Consider the following 19,428-nt stretch of genomic DNA (forward strand, 5'->3'; position numbering starts at 1 on the left):
ATCACGGATCTGTAGTATAATTAACTTCTCATCTTTTTTCCTTATGAATTTACATATCCAATTATCTTCCTATTTAATGTCTCACGGTTTTGCCACATTGACTAAAACTCTGTAACACGAAAGTCTTGTGGTTTAATGGACTTTGCAGCCCATCTGTATGCGTATGCCAGCACACTACTGCACGGCGTTGTGAAATATTCCCGGCAGGACAGACAGCCCAGGCTCCCCGTCCGCCAGGGCGACGGACGAGATCGCGCCATGGTCAGTGGCGGTGGCAAAGCAGCAGCAAAGGAGATCACGTGAAAATGACACTGATTTCAAACTGCCCGTGCTCCTTCGTCAAGGGATACAGTGCATTTCCTCAAAGCCAGGGCTGATTTAGATGATGTGGCCAAAAGCTCCATTCCTGCCCCACCAGAGTCTCTGCTTTGCTCCCTTGGAGAACTCCGCAGCAACTCCCACTTGTTCTGTCCAAGCGGACACAGCGAAGAGTCTCATAAGCGGAGGGCCACTCCCATTCCACAAGGATGCCAATCTGCAGGGTCGCCACGCTGTCAGACGTGAATGTGAACGAAGCCAGGGTGTGGGGCTTCAGTTCTAGTCTCTGTGATGAGGTTTCTACAGATGGCCCGTTCATGTGCCAAGCAGGATTTTCTTGTCACCCAGAAGGCAAGTTCAACTTTGACTTGTACCGACCACATTGTCAACAATGCCGGGAGTCTCAAAATTTAGTAGCAAATGTGGTCTACCCAGCTCCTTATAAAAGCAAGCCTGCGTAGCTCTAATGGGTTACAGTCATGTGCTTTGTTAGGAAGGAAAGGAGATGACCCGTGTTTTGCCTAGCACTTTGGGAGTCGTGACCACAATTTAGTACGATCGGATGTGGTCTGATCACAGAATTTTCAAACACCACACTTGGCTATCAAGGTGGGATGGAGGTCGACAGGTAGACATTTATCACATGCTAATTCACAAGCACTAATTCACAAGCAGAGCTGAGGGACACAGCACTCGGAGAATTTATTCAAGCATCCAAGCAGAGAGACGCTAGAATCATTTATTCTTTTATTTTCCAGTTCCCCCAACTCCTCTTTTTTAAAGGGAGGGAAGCTCTACTTTGAGTACAATTTAGGATAGGAGGAGAGGACCCAGCTCTCTGATTTATGCAAAAGGACAAAAATCCACAAATCGGCTTGGAGAACTTTTACGTTTCAACAAGGGACGGTGCGTACCTGCTGCTTCTGGTAAAGTAAAAAACCAGGGGAAGTGAAACACGAGATCGCCAGCCACCATCACTTTTCCTTCATCAGGCCCATGAGGTCGTCTTCTATCCCCTTCTCACTCAGCTCATCCAAGCTGTAGTAGCGGTGAACGATTTTCTCGGCAGTGACCACGACGACTCGGAGCCCGTGGGTGTCCTGGCCCAGCTGGCATCCGATGGCAGATGACACCACCATGTCCAGGTTCTGGTAGGTGCCCCCGGCATTCCTGTGGTAGTGGCCTGAGAACACAGCTGTGACACCTGCGGGGGGAGGGAACAAGACATTAGGGGGCCAAGGATTTCCATATAGGGAACTTGGGGGACTCCCCTGTTTTCTTCTAGGCACAACACGGTATGTTATTAAATTAAGTGTGTAATATTGACTCAGTGCCTAAGAAATGAGAAGGCAGCCTCGTGACATCCACAATCCTTTCAGGGAATAATTCATCGATGTAACATATTAACACGTTTGTTATAACCGGCACAAGAAAGTGCCAGGGAACAAAGGGAGAGGAGGAAGATAAAGTGAATGATTTCGGGAGAGATACAGGAAGCAGAAGGAAATATTCTGAGGCCTGTTATCGACAGCCACAGGAGACAAGTTAAATGTCTACAAAAAATCATGTTTATGGAGTTCTAATCAAGAAAGTAGAGCATGCTCAGCATTTAATGTACCTTCTCCTCCCCACACTCAAGAGCCATGGTGGGTAAGATAGAAAAAAAGAAAGACCAAAGGACAGACGTCACCTCAGCACCGAAATCAAGAGCTCTGTGGATGAGAAACAAGACAGAAACGCAGAGTAATGAACGGGGTTGCAGTATTGCTGGGAATGAAGCTCCTGTAGGGTAACAGAGACTGAAAGCAGTTTCTGTGAGATGAGCAAATAAAGCCTGGCCCCTGTTTGGAGGAGGGGTGGCCTGGGGACCTCTGTCTATGGAAGGAGGATGCAGAAAACCGTCGCTGTCTGGGGCCCGGGCAGTGGTGTGCAGGTGTCTTTAACAAGTACTCCAGAAAATAAGAGAACCGATCTGTAATGCTCACTCATTGCTGTGGGTGAATGCTCTCATCATGGCTGCTATCAAATCACCCGCATGATGTCAATGACCCAGACATGGGAAAACATGCGGTGAGCACATCACTCTATGGCACCTCTTGCCACACAGATACACAAGCCGTGAGCAACCAGGCAGCATTGTAATAGCAACAAGTAGCAAGGTAATTAGAAAAGAGTCAGTTTTGAGTATTTACTACTTTTGCTTTTCAATAGAATTTATTCACTGGTGAGTTCGGAGAATTTAATTTTTAGTAATTGTTGTTTGAAAATGAGCTCACAGAATTCCTTAAAATTTAATCACTGGTTTTCGTGAGCTGGATAGGAGGAGCTGTCTCGAGCACACCACTGGGCTGGGGCTTGTAGTGATCTATGGGTCTAGGAAGGAAGGACAGACATAGGCTCAAGTCTAGGAAATGAGACATGTTTTCTCAGTGTTACTGTGGGCAAAGGCCTTCCAGCTCTACTGTAAGACCTGGTTCCAAATGGGGCTGGAGTGGAGAAGCCCAAACCACCAGGCAGGAGGAAGCTATTCAAGAGACAAAGTGAAAGAAAAGCCAAAGAAAAAAAAAATTATGTCTTACTCAAATTGAATCTGGAAGAAAATCCCACCACCTGTGAAGAAATCTCATGCTAAGTAAGACAGTCTACGGACTCCTCAATCAGGAATATGAATTCACTCCAGATGAAATGAATGACATAAAACTGCCTGACAAATACTTAAAATGAGTATGTTTAAGGCATCAAAAGGTCCTCGATAAAGGACTAATATCTATGAAAAACAACATGTTAGGAAAGAAAACAGGCATGATAGAAATGAGAATAATTGGTAACAAAAGCTCAGAGATAAAAGACAAGCCATTAAAATATAAAACAAAGACAACTCTCAATAAATGGGATAAATTCTGGACGGGACACTGTTTAGAGAGGAAATCAGTGAATTAAAAGGCAGAATGCAGGCAGTGAACCAAAGACAACACAGAGACCCAGACACAAGCAATAAGAAGACGCAGTTCAAAGAACCCACAGAATGGATTAAGAGGTATCAATGGATGCTTAAGAGGAGCTGGAGCAGGAGAAAGGAGGAAATGACAGTAAGAGTAACTTACAAAGGAATGACAGACAGCAGACACCCTTAGCAATAACAGAATCAAAGAGTGATACCTTCCAATGCTGAGGGCAAGCAACTATGAACCTCAAATTTTATATCCAGCTAAACCATCATTCAGATTGAAGGGCAAAATAAATACATGCTGAGACATATAAAGAGTTTACCACTTCCAAACCTTCACTGAAAGAATTATTAGGAGATCTGTTTCAGCAAGGAAGGGATGAAATTAAAAAATAGTGATGAGCAAACACTAATAAATAGATTTTGGTAAATTTAATTAACTACTGATTTCCCTTGAAAAAACTATTTTTTAATGTGAAACTGAAACTAAAACTCAAGAATGTCAGGATGGGAAGTTCAATGGATAATTAAAGTGCATGAAAGTTATTGTCATGTTTGGAAGGAATGCGAAAATAATAAGTAACTTTGTATTTGCTAGGAAAAATGCGTAATTAACATGCTTCTTAAAAATGGGCACAAGCAACCAAACTAAAAATAGACAAAGTGTACCTATCAAAACTTTAAGGTTTTGTGCTTCAAAGAACATTATCAACAACATGAAAAGATAACCCATGGAATGAGAGAAAATATTTGCCAATCATATATCTGATAAAGATCTAATATCCAGAAAATATGAAGAATATGAAAACTATGAAAAGATGTTCAATGTCACTGATCATTAGAGAAATGCAAATCAAAACCATAATGAGGCGCGCCTGGGTGGCTCAGTTGGTTAAGGGTCTGACTTTAGCTCAGGTCATGATCTCACAGTTTGTGAGATTGAGTCCTGCATCGAGCTCTGCATGGACAGTGCAGAGCCTGCTTGGGGTTCTCTGTCAGCCCCTCTCTCTGCCCCTCCTCCACTCACATGTGTTCCTTCTGTCTCAAAAATAAATAAACTAAAAAAAAAAAAAAACCATAATGAGATACCCCTTCACATCTACTAGGATGGCTATAAACAAACATGGAAAATAACAAGTGTTCACAGGGATTTGGACACATTAGATCCCTCATATAGTGCTAGTGGAAATGTAAAATGGTACAGCCATTCTAGAAAACACTTTGGCAGCTCCTTATAATGTTAAACATAGAGCTATCATGTGGACCAGCAATTCCACTCTTAGCTATGTACTCAAGAGAAATGAAAACACACAGCCATGTACAAACTTGTGTGTGAATGTTCACAACATTACTCACAGTAGCCTAAAAAGGAGCCTACATGTCCAATTAATCGATGAGTGGATAAACAAAATGTGGCACATCCATACAATGGAAGATTATTCAGCTGTAAAAAGGAATGAAGTGAAAGAAGATTCTTGTATGTCAGGGGCTGGGGGAAGAGGGAAAGAGGAAGGGAGAGTGACCACTAACAGGCACAGCATTTCTTTGTGGAATGGTAAAAACTGTCTAAAAATGGTCTGGAATCAGACAGTGGTGATGGCTGCACTATTAAAACCAATGAATTTAGGAGTGCCTGGGTGTCTCAGTCGGTTAAGTGTCTGACTCCGACTCAGGTCATGATCTCACAGTTCATGAGTTGCAAGCCCCATGTCAGGCTCTGTACTGAAGCCCAGAGCCTGGAGCCTGCTTCAGATTCTGTGTCTCCCTTTCTCTGCACCCTCCCCATGCCCCTTCCCGCTGCCCTCGTTCATGCTCTCTCTCTTTCAAAAATAAATGAATATTAAAAAACCCACTGAATTTGTACTTTAAAAGGGGAAATTTTATGGTATGTGAATTATATAATACCTCAATAAAAAATGCAAAAAATAAAATATGTGGGATGAGGAGGAAGCTAGAATGAACCATGACGTAGTGGATTGGAGGTGGAGACATCAACAGGAATTCATGTTTACCTTAATATCAGATGCTAAAAACAGATGAGGACACCCAGAAACGTTTACAGAGGTGTACAGACACAGGTTAGTAAACAGGATACATCCTTCCCAGCCTAGAAACAAAGGTGCACACTAGCAATGTGCACACCTAGTGTCCAGATCTTGGTTTCTAACACCATTCTCCAGTAAAAGGAGATGCAGATCCTTGGAGAAGTGACTGTCGTAGGGCTGGGGCAGGAAATACACAAAATGAGCCTGGAGCAGCTTGTCGAGCCAGAAAGTAAGAAGTGCTGAAGTTCTCAAAAGCTCACAGTAATGGGGCGGGGGAGGGGGTGTCAGAAGGGACAGAGGGGTCAACTGAAAGAGCTCCCCATAGCCAAAGCTTAACAATTTGAGCAACAGCTAGTGCTGAATTATAACCCAAAGTGTAAGAAATAGAAATCCATGAGTCTGTGTTAATATAAATAAACATGTAAATGTGGGGAAAAGGGACGAATCTCCCATAGAGAATAACAAATAATTTACTTAGATATTCTGCCGTCAATCAGGGGGAACATAACTCCCCACCCGTAGGTGCGGACTGTGCATAGGGACTTCGGTCCAAGAGGAAATTTATGGTGGAGACACTGACCGAACATCAGCAGGGATGACAGAGTCCGGTTGACTGCCCGCACCCCACAATGTACCTTGACGATGGTGATGAGAACGACACTTTACATCCATGTGATCTTCTTCCCCCAAACCCAGGGCTCCAGCATGAGAAAGCCATCAGACCCATCCCAAGAGAGGGACAGTCTATAAAATATCTGACCAGTACTTCTCAAAACTGTCAAGGTCATCAAAAATGGTCACAGCCAAGAGGAGACTAAGGAGGTGTGATACTTAAGTGAGGTGTGCTATGCTAGATGGGATCCTGGAGCAGAAAATGGGCATTAGGTAAAAAGTAAGGGAACCTGATTATGGACTTCATTAATAAAAGTGTTATCGATATCAGCTCATTAATTGTAGCAAATGTCTACTGGTATAAGATATAAATAACGGGGGAATCGAGGTACAGGGCATGTGGGAAGTCTCTGTATTATCTTTGTAATTTTTATGCAGATTTGAAGGTGTTCTAAAATTTGAAAGTTATTTAAGGGGAGCCTGGGTGGCTCAGCTGGTTGAAAGTCTGACTCTTGATTTCAGCTCAGGTCATGATCCCAGGGTTGTGGGATCGAGCCATGCATGGAGCCTGCTTAAGATCTCTCTCTCTCTCTCTCTCTCTCTCTCTCTCTGCCCCTCTCCCCCACTTGCATGCTCTCTATAAAATTTAAATAAATTTAAATTCATTTAAAAAAATATGGATAATTTCCAAAAGAAAAAAAATGGAATATGTGGCTTTCAATCAGCAAAGAGGTGGGGGGAAAAATCACAATAACTACAACAAACGAAAAAAAACCAAACACGAAATTTTAAAATGTTACAGACACCAAATGCTGGCTCTGGTGCAGAGACACTGGATCACTCCCACAGCGCTGGTGGGAATGTAAAGTGACACAGCAACTCTGGGAAACACTCTGGCAGTTTCTTACAAAACTAAATGTGCATTTACTGTTATGACCCAGCAACAGAACTCTTTGGGATATTTATCCCAGAGAAGTGAAAACTTAGGTTCAAATATCTGTACACAGATGTGTTCTACAGCTTTATTTGTAATAGCCGGAAACGGGGAACAACCTAAATATCCTTCAGTGGGTATACGGTTAAACTGTGGCACAACCACACCACGGAATACCACTCGGCAATAAAAAAAAAAAAAAAAAAAAAAAAGGAATGATTGACTGATACACACAACAGCTACAACAGATAGCAAGGCAATTATGCTGACTTTGAAAAGCCAAAATCAAAAGCTTCCATCCTGTGTGATTCCATTGACACAGCATTCTTGAAATGATGGAGGTGTAGACACGGCTGCTAGGAGTGAGGCACAGGGGTTGTAGGGGTTGGGAGTGGGTTTGGCTATAAGAGGGATCCTCGTGGTGATGGAACCGTTTGCACTTAACAAGGATTCTGAAAGGGCTGAAGGAAACACGTTCAAAAATGTTGACAGCAGCTCCTTCTGGTTAAGAGGATTCTGGGAGAGTCTGCACAGAGCCCTGTGACAAGAGCCGCCATGTGCTCACAGTAGGAACGGAGACCCACCTGTGGGTAGGTGCGGCCGTCTGCCCGCTGAGGTCCACGCCTCGGGATGGGAAGGAAGGGGACCCAGGTTCTTCTGTTTAGAACAGCCGAGGGTGGAGAGGATCAGTGAGTTCCATTTACTGTTATCAGGATGCAAACAGATACAACCCATCTCAGAGAGGTGCTATCTTCTCACGTTCCCTGATGTGTTCCCCTTGACCCAACACCAGCAATTCCATTGAAATGCCTAGAGAAGAGTCCACAGATGCAGATGTGTTGCGTCTGGAGGCATAAATACATAGTGCAGTGTTTGTGATGCTCATTTACAGGAGACGCGATGGATGACGGGTGTATTTTACACAAGAGGTAGATTTACATGTGCTGGCATTGACAGTCACCAAATATGTTAAGTAGGAACAGCAAGATGTTAAAAAAAAGCATCGTGTGATCCTGGTTTTGTCGAAGAGAGCGCATGCACAGGAGGGTTTGTGCGCACTGGTCTGTATCCCCCAACCCAATGGGGCTATGTTCCCACTGCTCCCACAGGTGATTTCATGGAGACAGTGCGGGGGGGGGGGGGCTGGGATTAGTGAGGGGGCATCACCTTCTACTCCTTATTTCTGTGGTACAACGTTACCAGTGATCATGAACACACACGTCCAGGCGACCTGAACAGCGTGGTGGTGGCGTGCTAGGTGCCCCGGGGGGGAAGGGTGACAGTAGGGAAGGGTGGAGGAGCCACCACGCCAGGGCCTGAGCTTGTGGGTCAGAAGCTGCAGGTGAGGCCCTGGATTGGGCGCCCAAAGGGTCCTCGCCACAAACAGAGGATTGGACAGTCCTGGCTGCACAGACTGGAGGACCGTGGACAAGGACCGTGGACGTGAACCTCTTCCTCGCCTTCCTGGCCTTTCAAAGCTGCGGGGCCTGGGCCATCGGACCCACCTCAGGGAGTTCCTAATGGCCAGACAGAAACCACTCAGTGTCGTTCTTATGTGGTTGTGTACTAGATTGTGTGCATGGAATTTGGCTCTTTCTGCCTAATTCCTAGCTGCAAACTGTAATATTCTGGAAGGCATGTTTGGCAATTTTGAGAGTGGCTCGCATTAGCCGTAATTAGCTGTAAGGACTCACCGATGATCAAGTTTCACGCCATTTTTATCGGCGCCCACAGAGACAAGAGCATTAATGGGGACCGTTTGAGTGACTGGAGGGACTTTCAGAGCGGATCTCTGAGGACAGCTGGGCTGGGGGGGGGGGGTGCTGCAGTGAGTGTGCTATCCATCGTCCTGCTGCAAGCCCCTTAAGGCTCACCATTTATTGCTAATGTCCCAGGTCACAGCCAATGTGACTGAATGATGATTCTGGCATTAGCAAGGATGCCTAAGAGAGCTAGCGATAACGATGGGGGAGTCTGTCGGTGAGCAGGGCCATCGTGTTCAGGATGTTCTCCCCTCTGGCAAGAGATCGTCTCCACCCCCACCACTGCCATTAGAAACTTCACATCTTGGAGGCCTGAATAAGAAGCAGTGAGAAACGGCCACGGAAGAAGGGCACAAAGGGACGGTCAGGCAGAAGGCTAAAGTCTGCATCAAAAAGGAGGAGGGTAGGCCTAACTGTCCTTCCTGCTGGGTTCTGGTGCGGAGTTTAAGGCTCTGGGACATTCCTGGCTGGCCCAAAGGCGCGTGAGAGACCTCTTCTTGGGCTGGACCCAGAACCAGAAGCAGCCTGGTGGCTGACAGACGGAGCTTCTATCTCCCACCTCCTGGCAAGTCCAGAAGTTTTGAACCCAGATCATGTTCTCCCAGTCCTGCCTGGAGTCAGGGCGGAATTGAGGCAGGATGAGAGTGGCTTAGAAGCAAGGACAGCCACAGGACGTGAGGGCCCTTCCATCCATCATCTCGCTGGATTGTCCCAATGGAGGCTCGAATCACCGTTTTTCAGAGGAAAAACCCAAGGCCAGGACGAGGAACAAAGAGGCAAAGTTACACAGCTGGGAAACGGATGTCGGAGCCTAAGTTCTGAACTGACCTTGCGGGCTCTGTTTCTGTTCTTTTTCTTTTTGTTTATTTATTTTGAGTGAGAGAGAGAGTGAGCATGGGAGGGGCAGAGACAGAGGAAGAGAGAGAGAATCCCAAGCAGGCTCCACGCTGTCAGCGGGGCTCAAACTCACAAACCCGTGAGATCACGACCTGAGCTGAGATCGAGTCGGAAGCCTGGTTCTGTTCTTTGGGGACCTCGGGCAGGGTAGTACTGACCCTTGAGAGCCTCCGTTCCCTGGCTTGTGAGACGAATAATGAAGATGACTCATGGGTGGCAGGGAGGTTTAAAGGAGAGCATGGAAACGGGTACCACAGTAGATACTCCTGAACCCTCGGGGCTCCATCTCGGGCGGGGTTGGCGGCTGGCAGAGGACAGACACACCACGTGCTGGCTCTGCCACGTGGTCTCCTGTCCGAGTTACAATCCCCTCTCAGGCCGACAGGCCATGAGGACCCATCTCTGCTTTTCTATTAGCCTTTGATGGGGAAACATTGATTCACAACTCAACGGAGGTAGGGGATGCATTAATAAACCACAGTTTCCTTGACGGGGGATTGATTCTAGTGGTGTTTTCAGGAGTTGGGCAGAGTTTCCACCCCGGCTATTCATTAGTCATCTGTGGCCAACATGCTTCTACAGTTCCTTAATTGACTGTTACGTATGGATTGTTTTTGAATTATGAACTGCTGTAAGGGGATGACAAGCATCTTCCTAAATTACCACCAGAGGAATTCCCAAGCAAAAGGCAGCCCCTGTGCATCAGGGGAGGACCACTTCTGTGGCATTCGCTTCATGCTTATTTCTCCATGGTATCAAGTCACAGAGATGCTATAAAAGCTATTTTTAAGCTGTCTTGATTCAAATTCATTTCAAATCAATTGGGAAGGGAATGCAATCTCCATGTAATTTAATATTCGAATACTGGAAGTGTGCCTCAAATCAGTCAGGAAATCAGGAGGCTCCCCAGTACAATTCTAGTATTAAGAACCAGCTTCCTGAAGGCCTTAGTGTTACTTAAGGCTGGAAAGAGTAAACAGATTTAAATTGGACAGCTTTTGCTTTTATCCTGAGTAGATATACATTTATGAAAATGTTATGCATCCTTCACATTGCCGGCTGGAATAGTGAAAATTGTGTTGTAAATCATTAGTCACAATTCCCATTTTTCCTGCCTCAGTGGTAAGAAAAAAATGTGCTGGAAGGAAAGAAAAGAAAAGAAAGAATGAAGGAAAGAAGGAAGGAAAGAAGGAAGAAAAGAAAGGAAAGAAAGAAAAGGAAAAGAAAGGAAAAGAAAAAGAAAAGGAAGGAAAAGAAAGAACGAAAGAAAGAAAAAGAAAAGGACAGAGAAAGAAAGAAAAGGAATGAAGAAAAAGAAAGAAAGAAAGAAAGAAAGAAAGAAAGAAAGAAAGAAAGAAAAGAAGAAAGAAAGAAAAGAAAGGACAGAGAAAGAAGAAGGAAGGAAGAAAAAGAAGAAAGAAAGAAAGAAAGAAAGAAAGAAAGAAAGAAGAAAGAAAAGGACAGAGAAAGAAAAGGAATGAAGAAAAAGAAGAAAGAAAGAAAGAAAGAAAGAAAGAAAGAAAGAAAGAAAGAAAGAAAAGAAAGAAAGAAAGAAAGAAATGAATCAGTAGGAACATACAAAAAACAGGTGCAAATAATCCCTGCTACAGGGAAAGGCTTTCCTCAGCAGGTAGCTGAGAGGCAGGCCTTGAGACGGTGATCCCTGCCAGCAACCGGCGGCCTGGGGTGGCCTGTGTGGCAAAGGGGCAGAAATATGTTTCTTCAGCAGGGCTGGGAAGTGCAGCCACGAATCTGAAATCAGGGTACGGTCCACTACTGGGTCAGGGTTTTGAGCTGCCAATTTGGGAATTCTAGGTTCCTCTAGAATCACTTTCCTTACATTTCACTGGCACGCATCTCCCCAAATGCCTGAGAGCCCGTGGCCCAGGCAGGCAAGGGAATGTGCAGGAGGGGAAAGACCAGCTCCACAATCTCTGGGTGAAGCTGGAGGCTGTTTCTTCCGCCAGCTCGGGGCAATAAACACTTGTGGAGCTCCCCCTTGGTGGGAGGGTAGTGGGGGAGGGTAGTGGGGCACCCAGAATGACCATTCCTAACAACTGAACGCTCAAGGCCTACAGGTGGATAGTAATATAAACAGCTATCCATAATAAAAGGCAGCAAGTGATAAGTGCACGGTTTGCAGTGTTTTATTTACTGAACGCCCACCCTGAGCCGAGAACTATGCTTATTATGTATCGTTTCAGTTAAGCTTCACAAGGACCACCATGAAGACATTTGCCCCCTTTTGCGGGTGAGAAAAATGACACACAGAGAGGTTAAGGGACTTGCCTGGGGTCACAGAGCAAGGATTTGTGTGACCCCACACAAGGGTCAGGCTGACTCAGAAGATGTTCTGTCCATCACCTTCGAGGTACAAAGTGCCAAGGATCACGACACGGCAGGCCCAGTGAGAGGGCTTCCTGGAGGAGGTGGCTTTGACCTAAACACACCCTCCACTTCTGCCGGTTCTTTGTTCACATCTGTCCTGGGACTTGAGGTAGGATAATCATTATGGTGGTAATGACAGTGATAATAAGTGGTGTTTACGGAGCGCTCCTATCAGACACAGTTCTGAAGAGCACTTTATGTGTTCTCAGAAGGCATAATCCCCACAATTTCCCTACAAAGACGGCATGGCTATTATCCCAGTTTGGCAGATGAGAGGACAGATGTAGACACATTTCACCGTTTGCCTAACTCAGCATGTCCCCGGCAGGGCTGGGGTCAGAACCCAGGAGTCTGGTCCAAGTGGATAGAAACTAAAAGCCTGTGAGAGACGGGGCACACGAGGGAAGGACAGGAGTTGGGATGCTGGGAAAGCAGGGGCAGGATTCCCTCGCTATGCCTTTGAACGCTCCCCAGTTGTGCGATACAGAAGAAATTCTTTTTATTTCAAGCTTCTTTATTTTGAAAGAGAGAGAAAAGGTATGGGAGGGGCAGGCAGAGGGAGAGAGAGAGTCCCAAGCAGGCTCCACGCTGTCAGCACAGAGCCCGACTCGGGGCTTGATCTCATTAACTGCGAGACCATGACCTGAGCCGAAATCAAGAGTTGGATGCTTAATTGACTGAGCCACGCAGGTGCCCCCATGGGGGAAATTCTCACGCACGTCCTCCAGGGGAGTGCATGGTGGCACCAGGACTCCAGGTCAGATTCCAGCTCAGCTGGAGGCCAGGGGGCTGCACTGAGGGCTGGCCGAAATGGAGACAGGGGAGGTGCAGGCTCACATCTGCATCCATCTCCTCCACGTGGGGGGCATCAAAGCACCCTGTCACTCCCAGTTTCGGCCTTGTGTGAATTCAAACCTTTCCATCCCCAAACTCCCATTAACCGAAGCGGGATCTTAAAGACATTTCCATGGAACGTCCTCTGGGGATCGCTTGTACTTAAGTGACCTGGGGTCTGCCAACATTTTCTGTAAAGGGTCACAGAGTATTTTAGGGCCACGTGGTCTCTGTGTAACCACTACTCAGCTCTGCCCTTACTTCATCGCAGGGAAGCAGCCGCCATTCATGGTTATGTAAACGCATGGGCATGGCTGTGATCCAATAAAGCTTTATTAACAAAAACGAGAGGAGGGTCAATTGGAGAAAAAAGCTTACCATCTTGAAAAACAAATACAAGGATTCGAGGGAAGATGGCATTATAGGAGGACACTGGGCTCACCGCGCGTCCTGCTGATCACTTAGATTCCACCTACACCTGCCTAAATAACCCAGAAAACCGCCAGAAGACTAGCAGAACGGAGTCTCTGGAGCCAAGCGCAGACGAGAGGCCCACGGAAGAGGGTAGGAAGGGCGGCGAGGCGGTGCGCGCTGCACGGACTGGCCGGAGGGAGCCGGGTGGAGGGGTGGCCCGCCGGCCAAGCAGAGCCCCGAGTCTGGCTTGCAAAAGCAGAGGGGCCGGACGGAGTGTGTTCCAACAGCAAGCGGGACTTGATATCTGGGAGGTCATAAGTTAACAGCTCTGCTCGGAAAGAGGGAAGGCTGGAGGACAAAGGGAGGGAGAGTTGCTGAGCCCCAGGATAACAGAGCTCAGTTTGGCGGGGAACAAAGGTGCTCGCCAGCGCCATCTCCCTCGCCCATCCCCCAGCCAAAATCCCAAAGGGAACCAGTTCCTGCCAGGGAACTTGCTTGCACCGGGCAAACACCCAACACTGTGCTTCTGCGGAGCCACCCCTCTGGCGGGTCTGACTCCCTCTGGGTGCCGCAGGGCCCCCCCCAAAGCAGATCTCGGAAGGAAGAGCGAGCTGAGCCTGCCCCTCCTGCCCCTGTGCACCTTGCCTACCCACCCCAGCTAATCCGCCAGATCCCCAGCACCACAAGCCTGGCAGTGTGCAAGTAGCCCAGACGGGCCACGCCACCCCACAGTGAATCCCGCCCCTAGGAGAGGGGAGGAGAAGGTACACACCAGTCTGACTGCAGCCCCAGCGGTGGGCAGGGGGCAGACATCAGGTCTGACTGCGGCCCCGCCCACCAACTCCAGTTATACACCACAGCACAGGGGAAGTGCCCTGCAGGTCCGCATCACTCCAGGGACTATCCAAAATGACCAAACGGAAGAATTCCCCTCAAAAGAATCTCCAGGAAATAACAACAGCTAATGAACTGATCAAAAAGGATTTAAATAATGTAACAGAAAGTGAATTTAGAATAACAGTCATAAAATTAATCACTGGGCTTGAAAACAGTATAGAGGACAGCAGAGAATCCATTGCTACAGAGATCAAGGGACTAAGGAATAGTCAGGAGGAGCTGAAAAACGCTATAAACGAGATGCAAAATAAAATGGAAATGACCACAGCTTGGATTGAAGAGGTGGAGGAGAGAATAGGTGAACTAGAAGATAAAATTATGGAAAAAGAGGAAGCTGAGAAAAAGAGAGATAAAAAAATCCAGGAGTATGAGGGGGAAAATTACAGAACTAAGTGATGCACTAAAAAGAAATAATATACGCATAATTGGTATTCCAGAGGAGGAAGAGAGAGGGAAAGGTGCTGAAGGTACACCTGAAGAAATAATAGCTGAGAACTTCCCTGAACTGGGGAAGGAAAAAGGCATTGAAATCCAAGAGGCACAGAGAACTCCCTTCAGACATAACTTGAATCGATCTTCTGCACGACATATCATAGTGAAACTGGCAAAATACAAGGATAAAGAGAAAATTCTGAAAGCAGCGAGGGATAAACGTGCCCTAACATATAAAGGGAGACCTATAAGACTCGTGACTGATCTCTCTTCTGAAACTTGGCAGGCCAGAAAGGATTGGCAGATCTTCAATGTGATGAAGAGAAAAAATATGCAGCCGAGAATCCTTTATCCAGCAAGTCTGTCATTTAGAATAGAAGGAGAGATAAAGGTCTTCCCAAACAAACAAAAACTGAAGGAATTCGTCACCACTACACCAGCCCTACAAGAGATCCTAAGGGGGATCCTGTGAGACAAAGTACCAGAGACATCGCTACAAGCATAAAACATACAGACATCACAATGACTCTAAACCCATATCTTTCTATAATAACACTGAATGCAAATGGACTAAATGCGCCAACCAAAAGACATAGGGTATCACAATGGATAAAAAAACAAGACCCATCTATTTGCTGTCTACAAGAGACTCATTTTAAACCAGAGGACACCTTCAGATTGAGAGTGAGGGGATGGAGAACTATTTATCATGCTACTGGAAGCCAAAAGAAAGCTGGAGTAGCCATACTTATATCAGACAAACTAGACTTTAAATTAAAGGCTGTAACAAGAGATGAAGAAGGACATTATATAATAATTACAGGGTCTATCCATCAGGAAGAGCTAACAATTATAAATGTCTATGCACTGAATATGGGAGCCCCCAAATATATAAAACAATTACTCATAAACATAAGCAACCTTATTGATAAGAATGTGGTAATTGCAGGGGACTTTAACACTCCACTTACAGAAATGGAGAGATCATCTAGACACACGGTCAATAAAGAAACAAGGGCCCTGAATGATACATTGGATCAGATGGACTTGACAGATATATTTAGAACTCTGCATCCCAGAGCAACAGAATATACTTTCTTCTCGGGTGCACATGGAACATTCTCCAAGATAGATCACATACTGGGTCACAAAACAGTCCTTCATAAGTATACAAGAATTGAAATTATACCATGCATACTTTCAGACCACAATGCTATGAAGCTTGAAATCAACCACAGGAAAAAGTCTGGAAAACCTCCAAAAGCATGGAGGTTAAAGAACACCCTACTAAAGAATGAGTGGGTCAACCAGGCAATTAGAGAAGAAGTTAAAAAATATATGGAAAGAAACGAAAATGAAAATACGACAATCCAAATGCTTTGGGATGCAGCGAAGGCAGTCCTGAGAGGAAAATACATCGCAATCCAGGCCTATCTCAAGAAACAAGAAAAATCCCAAATACAAAATCTAACAGCACACCTAAAGGAAATAGAAGCAGAACACCAAAGGCAGCCTAAACCCAGCAGAAGAAGAGAAATAATAAAGATAAGAGCAGAAATAAACAATGGAGAATCGAAAAAACTGTAGAGCAGATCAATGAAACCAAGAGTTGGTTTTTTGAAAACAAACAAACAAACAAACAAACAAAAAACCACAATTGATAAACCTCTAGCCAGGCTTCTCAAAAAGGAAAGGGAGATGACCCAAATAGATAAAATCAGGAATGAAAATGGAATTAGTACAACCAATCCCTCAGAGATACAAGCAATTATCAGGGAATACTATGAAATATTATATGCCAACAAACTGGACAACCTGGAAGAAATGGACAAATTCCTAAACACCCACTCTCTTCCAAAACTCAATCAGGAGGAAATAGAAAGCTTGAACAGACCCATAACCAGCGAAGAAATTGAATCAGTGATCAAAAATCTCCCAACAAGTAAGAGTCCAGGACCAGATGGCTTCCCAGGGGAGTTCTACCAGACGTTGAAAGCAGAGATAATACCTATCCTTCTCAAGCTATTCCAAGAAAGAGAAAGGGAAGGAAAACTTCCAGACTCATTCTATGAAGCCAGTATTACTTTGATTCCAAAACCAGACAGAGACCCAGTAAAAAAAGAGAACTACAGGCCAATATCCCTGATGAATATGGATGCAAAAATTCTCAAGATACTAGCAAATCGAATTCAACAGCATATAAAAAGAATTATTCACCATGATCAAGTGGGATTCATTCCTGGGATGCAGGGCTGGTTCAACATTCGCAAATCAATCAACGTGATATATCACATTAATAAAAGAAAAGATAACAACCATATGATCCTGTCAATCGATGCAGAAAAGGCATTTGACAAAATTCAGCATCCTTTCTTAATAAAAACCCTTCAGAAAGTCGGGATAGAAGGAACATACTTAAACATAATAAAAGCCATTTATGAAAAGCCCACAGCTAACATCATCCTCAATGGGGAAAAACTGAGAGCTTTTTCCCTGAGATCAGGAACACGACAGGGATGCCCACTCTCACCGCTGTTGTTTAACATAGTGTTGGAAGTTCTAGCATCAGCAATCAGACAACAAAAGGAAATCAAAGGCATCCAAATTGGCAAAGATGAAGTCAAGCTTTCACTTTTTGCAGATGACGTGATACTATACATGGAAAATCTGACAGACTCCACCAAAAGTCTGCTAGAACTGATACATGAATTCAGCAAAGTCGCAGGATACAAAATCAATGTACAGAAATCAGTTGCATTCTTATACGCTAATAATGAAGCAACAGGAAGACAAAGAAACGGACCCATTCACAATTGCACCAAGAATCATAAAATACCTAGGAATAAATCTAACCAAAGATGTAAAAGATCTGTATGCTGAAGACTATAGAAAGCTTATGAAGGTAATTGAAGAAGATATAAAGAAATGGAAAGACATTCCCCGCTCATGGATTCGAAGAATAAATATTGTCAAAATGTCAATACTACCCAAAGCTATCTACACATTCAATGCAATCCCAATCAAAATTGCACCAGCATTCTTCTCGAAACTAGAACAAGCAATCCTAAAATTCATATGGAACCACAAAAGGCCCCGAATAGCCAAAGTAATTTTGAAGAAGACCAAAGCAGGAAGCATCACAATCCCAGACTTTAGCCTCTACTACAAAGCTGTCATCATCAAAACAGCATGGTATTGGCACAAAAACAGACACATAGACCAATGGAATAGAATAGAAACCCCAGAACTAGACCCACAAACGTATGGCCAACTAATCTTTGACAAAGCAGGAAAGAACATCCAATGGAAAAAAGACAGTCTCTTTAACAAATGGTGCTGGGAGATCTGGGCAGCAACATGCAGAAGGTTGAAACTAGCCCACTTTCTCACACCATTCACAAAAATAAACTCAAAATGGATAAAGGACCTGAATGTGAGACAGGAAACCATCAAAACCCTAGAGGAGAAAGCAGGAAAAGACCTCTCTGACCTCAGCCGTAGCAATCTCTTACTTGACACATCCCCAAAGGCAAGGGAATTAAAAGCAAAAATGAATTACTGGGCCCTTATGAAGATAAAAAGCTTCTTCACAGCAAAGGAAACAACCAACAAAACTAAAAGGCAACCAACGGGATGGGAAAAGATATTTGCAAATGACATATCGGACAAAGGGCTAGTATCCAAAATCTATAAAGAGCTCACCAAACTCCACACCCAAAAAACAAATAACCCAGTGAAGAAATGGGCAGAAAACATGAATAGACACTTCTCTAAAGAAGACATCCCGATGGCCAACAGGCACATGAAAAGATGCTCAACATCACTCCTCATCAGGGAAATACAAATCAAAACTACACTCAGATATCACCTCACGCCAGTCAGAGTGGCCCAAATGAACAAATCAGGAGACTGTAGATGCTGGAGAGGATGTGGAGAAACGGGAACCCTCTTGCACTGTTGGTGGGAATGCAAACTGGTGCAGCCGCTCTGGAAAACAGTGTGGAGGTTCCTCAGAAAATTAAAAATAGACCTACCCTATGACCCAGCAATAGCACTGCTAGGAATTTACCCAAGGGATACAGGAGTACTGATGCATAGGGGCACTTGTACTCCAATGTTTATAGCAGCACTCTCAACAATAGCCAAATTATGGAAAGAGCCTAAATGTCCATCAATCGATGAATGGATAAAGAAATTGGGGTTTATATACACAATGGAGTACTATGTGGCAATGAGAAAGAATGAAATATGGCCCTTTGTAGCAACATGGATGGAACTGGAGAGTGTGATGCTAAGTGAAATAAGCCATAGAGAGAAAGACAGATATCATATGTTTTCACTCTTATGTGGATCCTGAGAAACTTAACAGAAACCCATGGGGGAGGGGAAGGAAAAAAAAAAAAAAGGTTAGAGTGGGAGAGAGCCAAAGCATAAGAGACTCTTAAAAACTGAGAACAAACTGAGGGTTGATGGGGGGTGGGAGGGAGGGGAGGGTGGGTGATGGGTATTGAGGAGGGCACCTTTTGGGATGAGCACTGGGTGTTGTATGGAAACCAATTTGACAATAAATTTCATATATTGAAAAAAAATAGAAAAAAAAGAAAAAGAAATACTTTTGGGTGATCAGCCATGGTTTCTCAGAATTCTCCAAAAATTATAAGTTTCTTTCTGTACTTCTCACAAATCAAGAAAACAGTAATTTGTAGTTTTTAAAACTAAGAACGCCATTCTGGCCAGGGGAGATGATGTATTTGCCCAGCAGAGAACACTGCTTTAACGAACATACAAGTTATTTTATTAGCAATTACTCAATTATTCAATAAACAAGAGCATTTGTCCTAATGGTCAGAAAGAGACTTCTATATTTACTTGAAACTAAGAGTGTCTGCATCCTTCCATCTAAAACAGTAACTCAGACCTGAAACATTAAAAAGACTGTGTGTTGAC

At 44.6% G+C, this 19,428-nt stretch overlaps 1 protein-coding gene across 1 annotated transcript in view; it reads right to left on the reverse strand.

Annotated features, from left to right (window-relative positions):
• Window positions 1-1,043: 1,043 nt before the first annotated feature.
• CPPED1 (calcineurin like phosphoesterase domain containing 1) overlaps window positions 1,044-19,428 on the reverse strand; it is a 108,005-nt gene continuing 89,620 nt past the window's right edge. The window contains exon 4 of the mRNA XM_015067249.3: window positions 1,044-1,522. Within this exon, the coding sequence (XP_014922735.2) occupies window positions 1,293-1,522 (230 nt within the window). The 3' untranslated portion in view covers window positions 1,044-1,292. The remainder of the gene's footprint in view (window positions 1,523-19,428) is intronic.

Source organism: Acinonyx jubatus, chromosome E3 (assembly GCF_027475565.1).
Source record: "Acinonyx jubatus isolate Ajub_Pintada_27869175 chromosome E3, VMU_Ajub_asm_v1.0, whole genome shotgun sequence".
NCBI classification, from domain to species: domain Eukaryota; kingdom Metazoa; phylum Chordata; class Mammalia; order Carnivora; family Felidae; genus Acinonyx; species Acinonyx jubatus.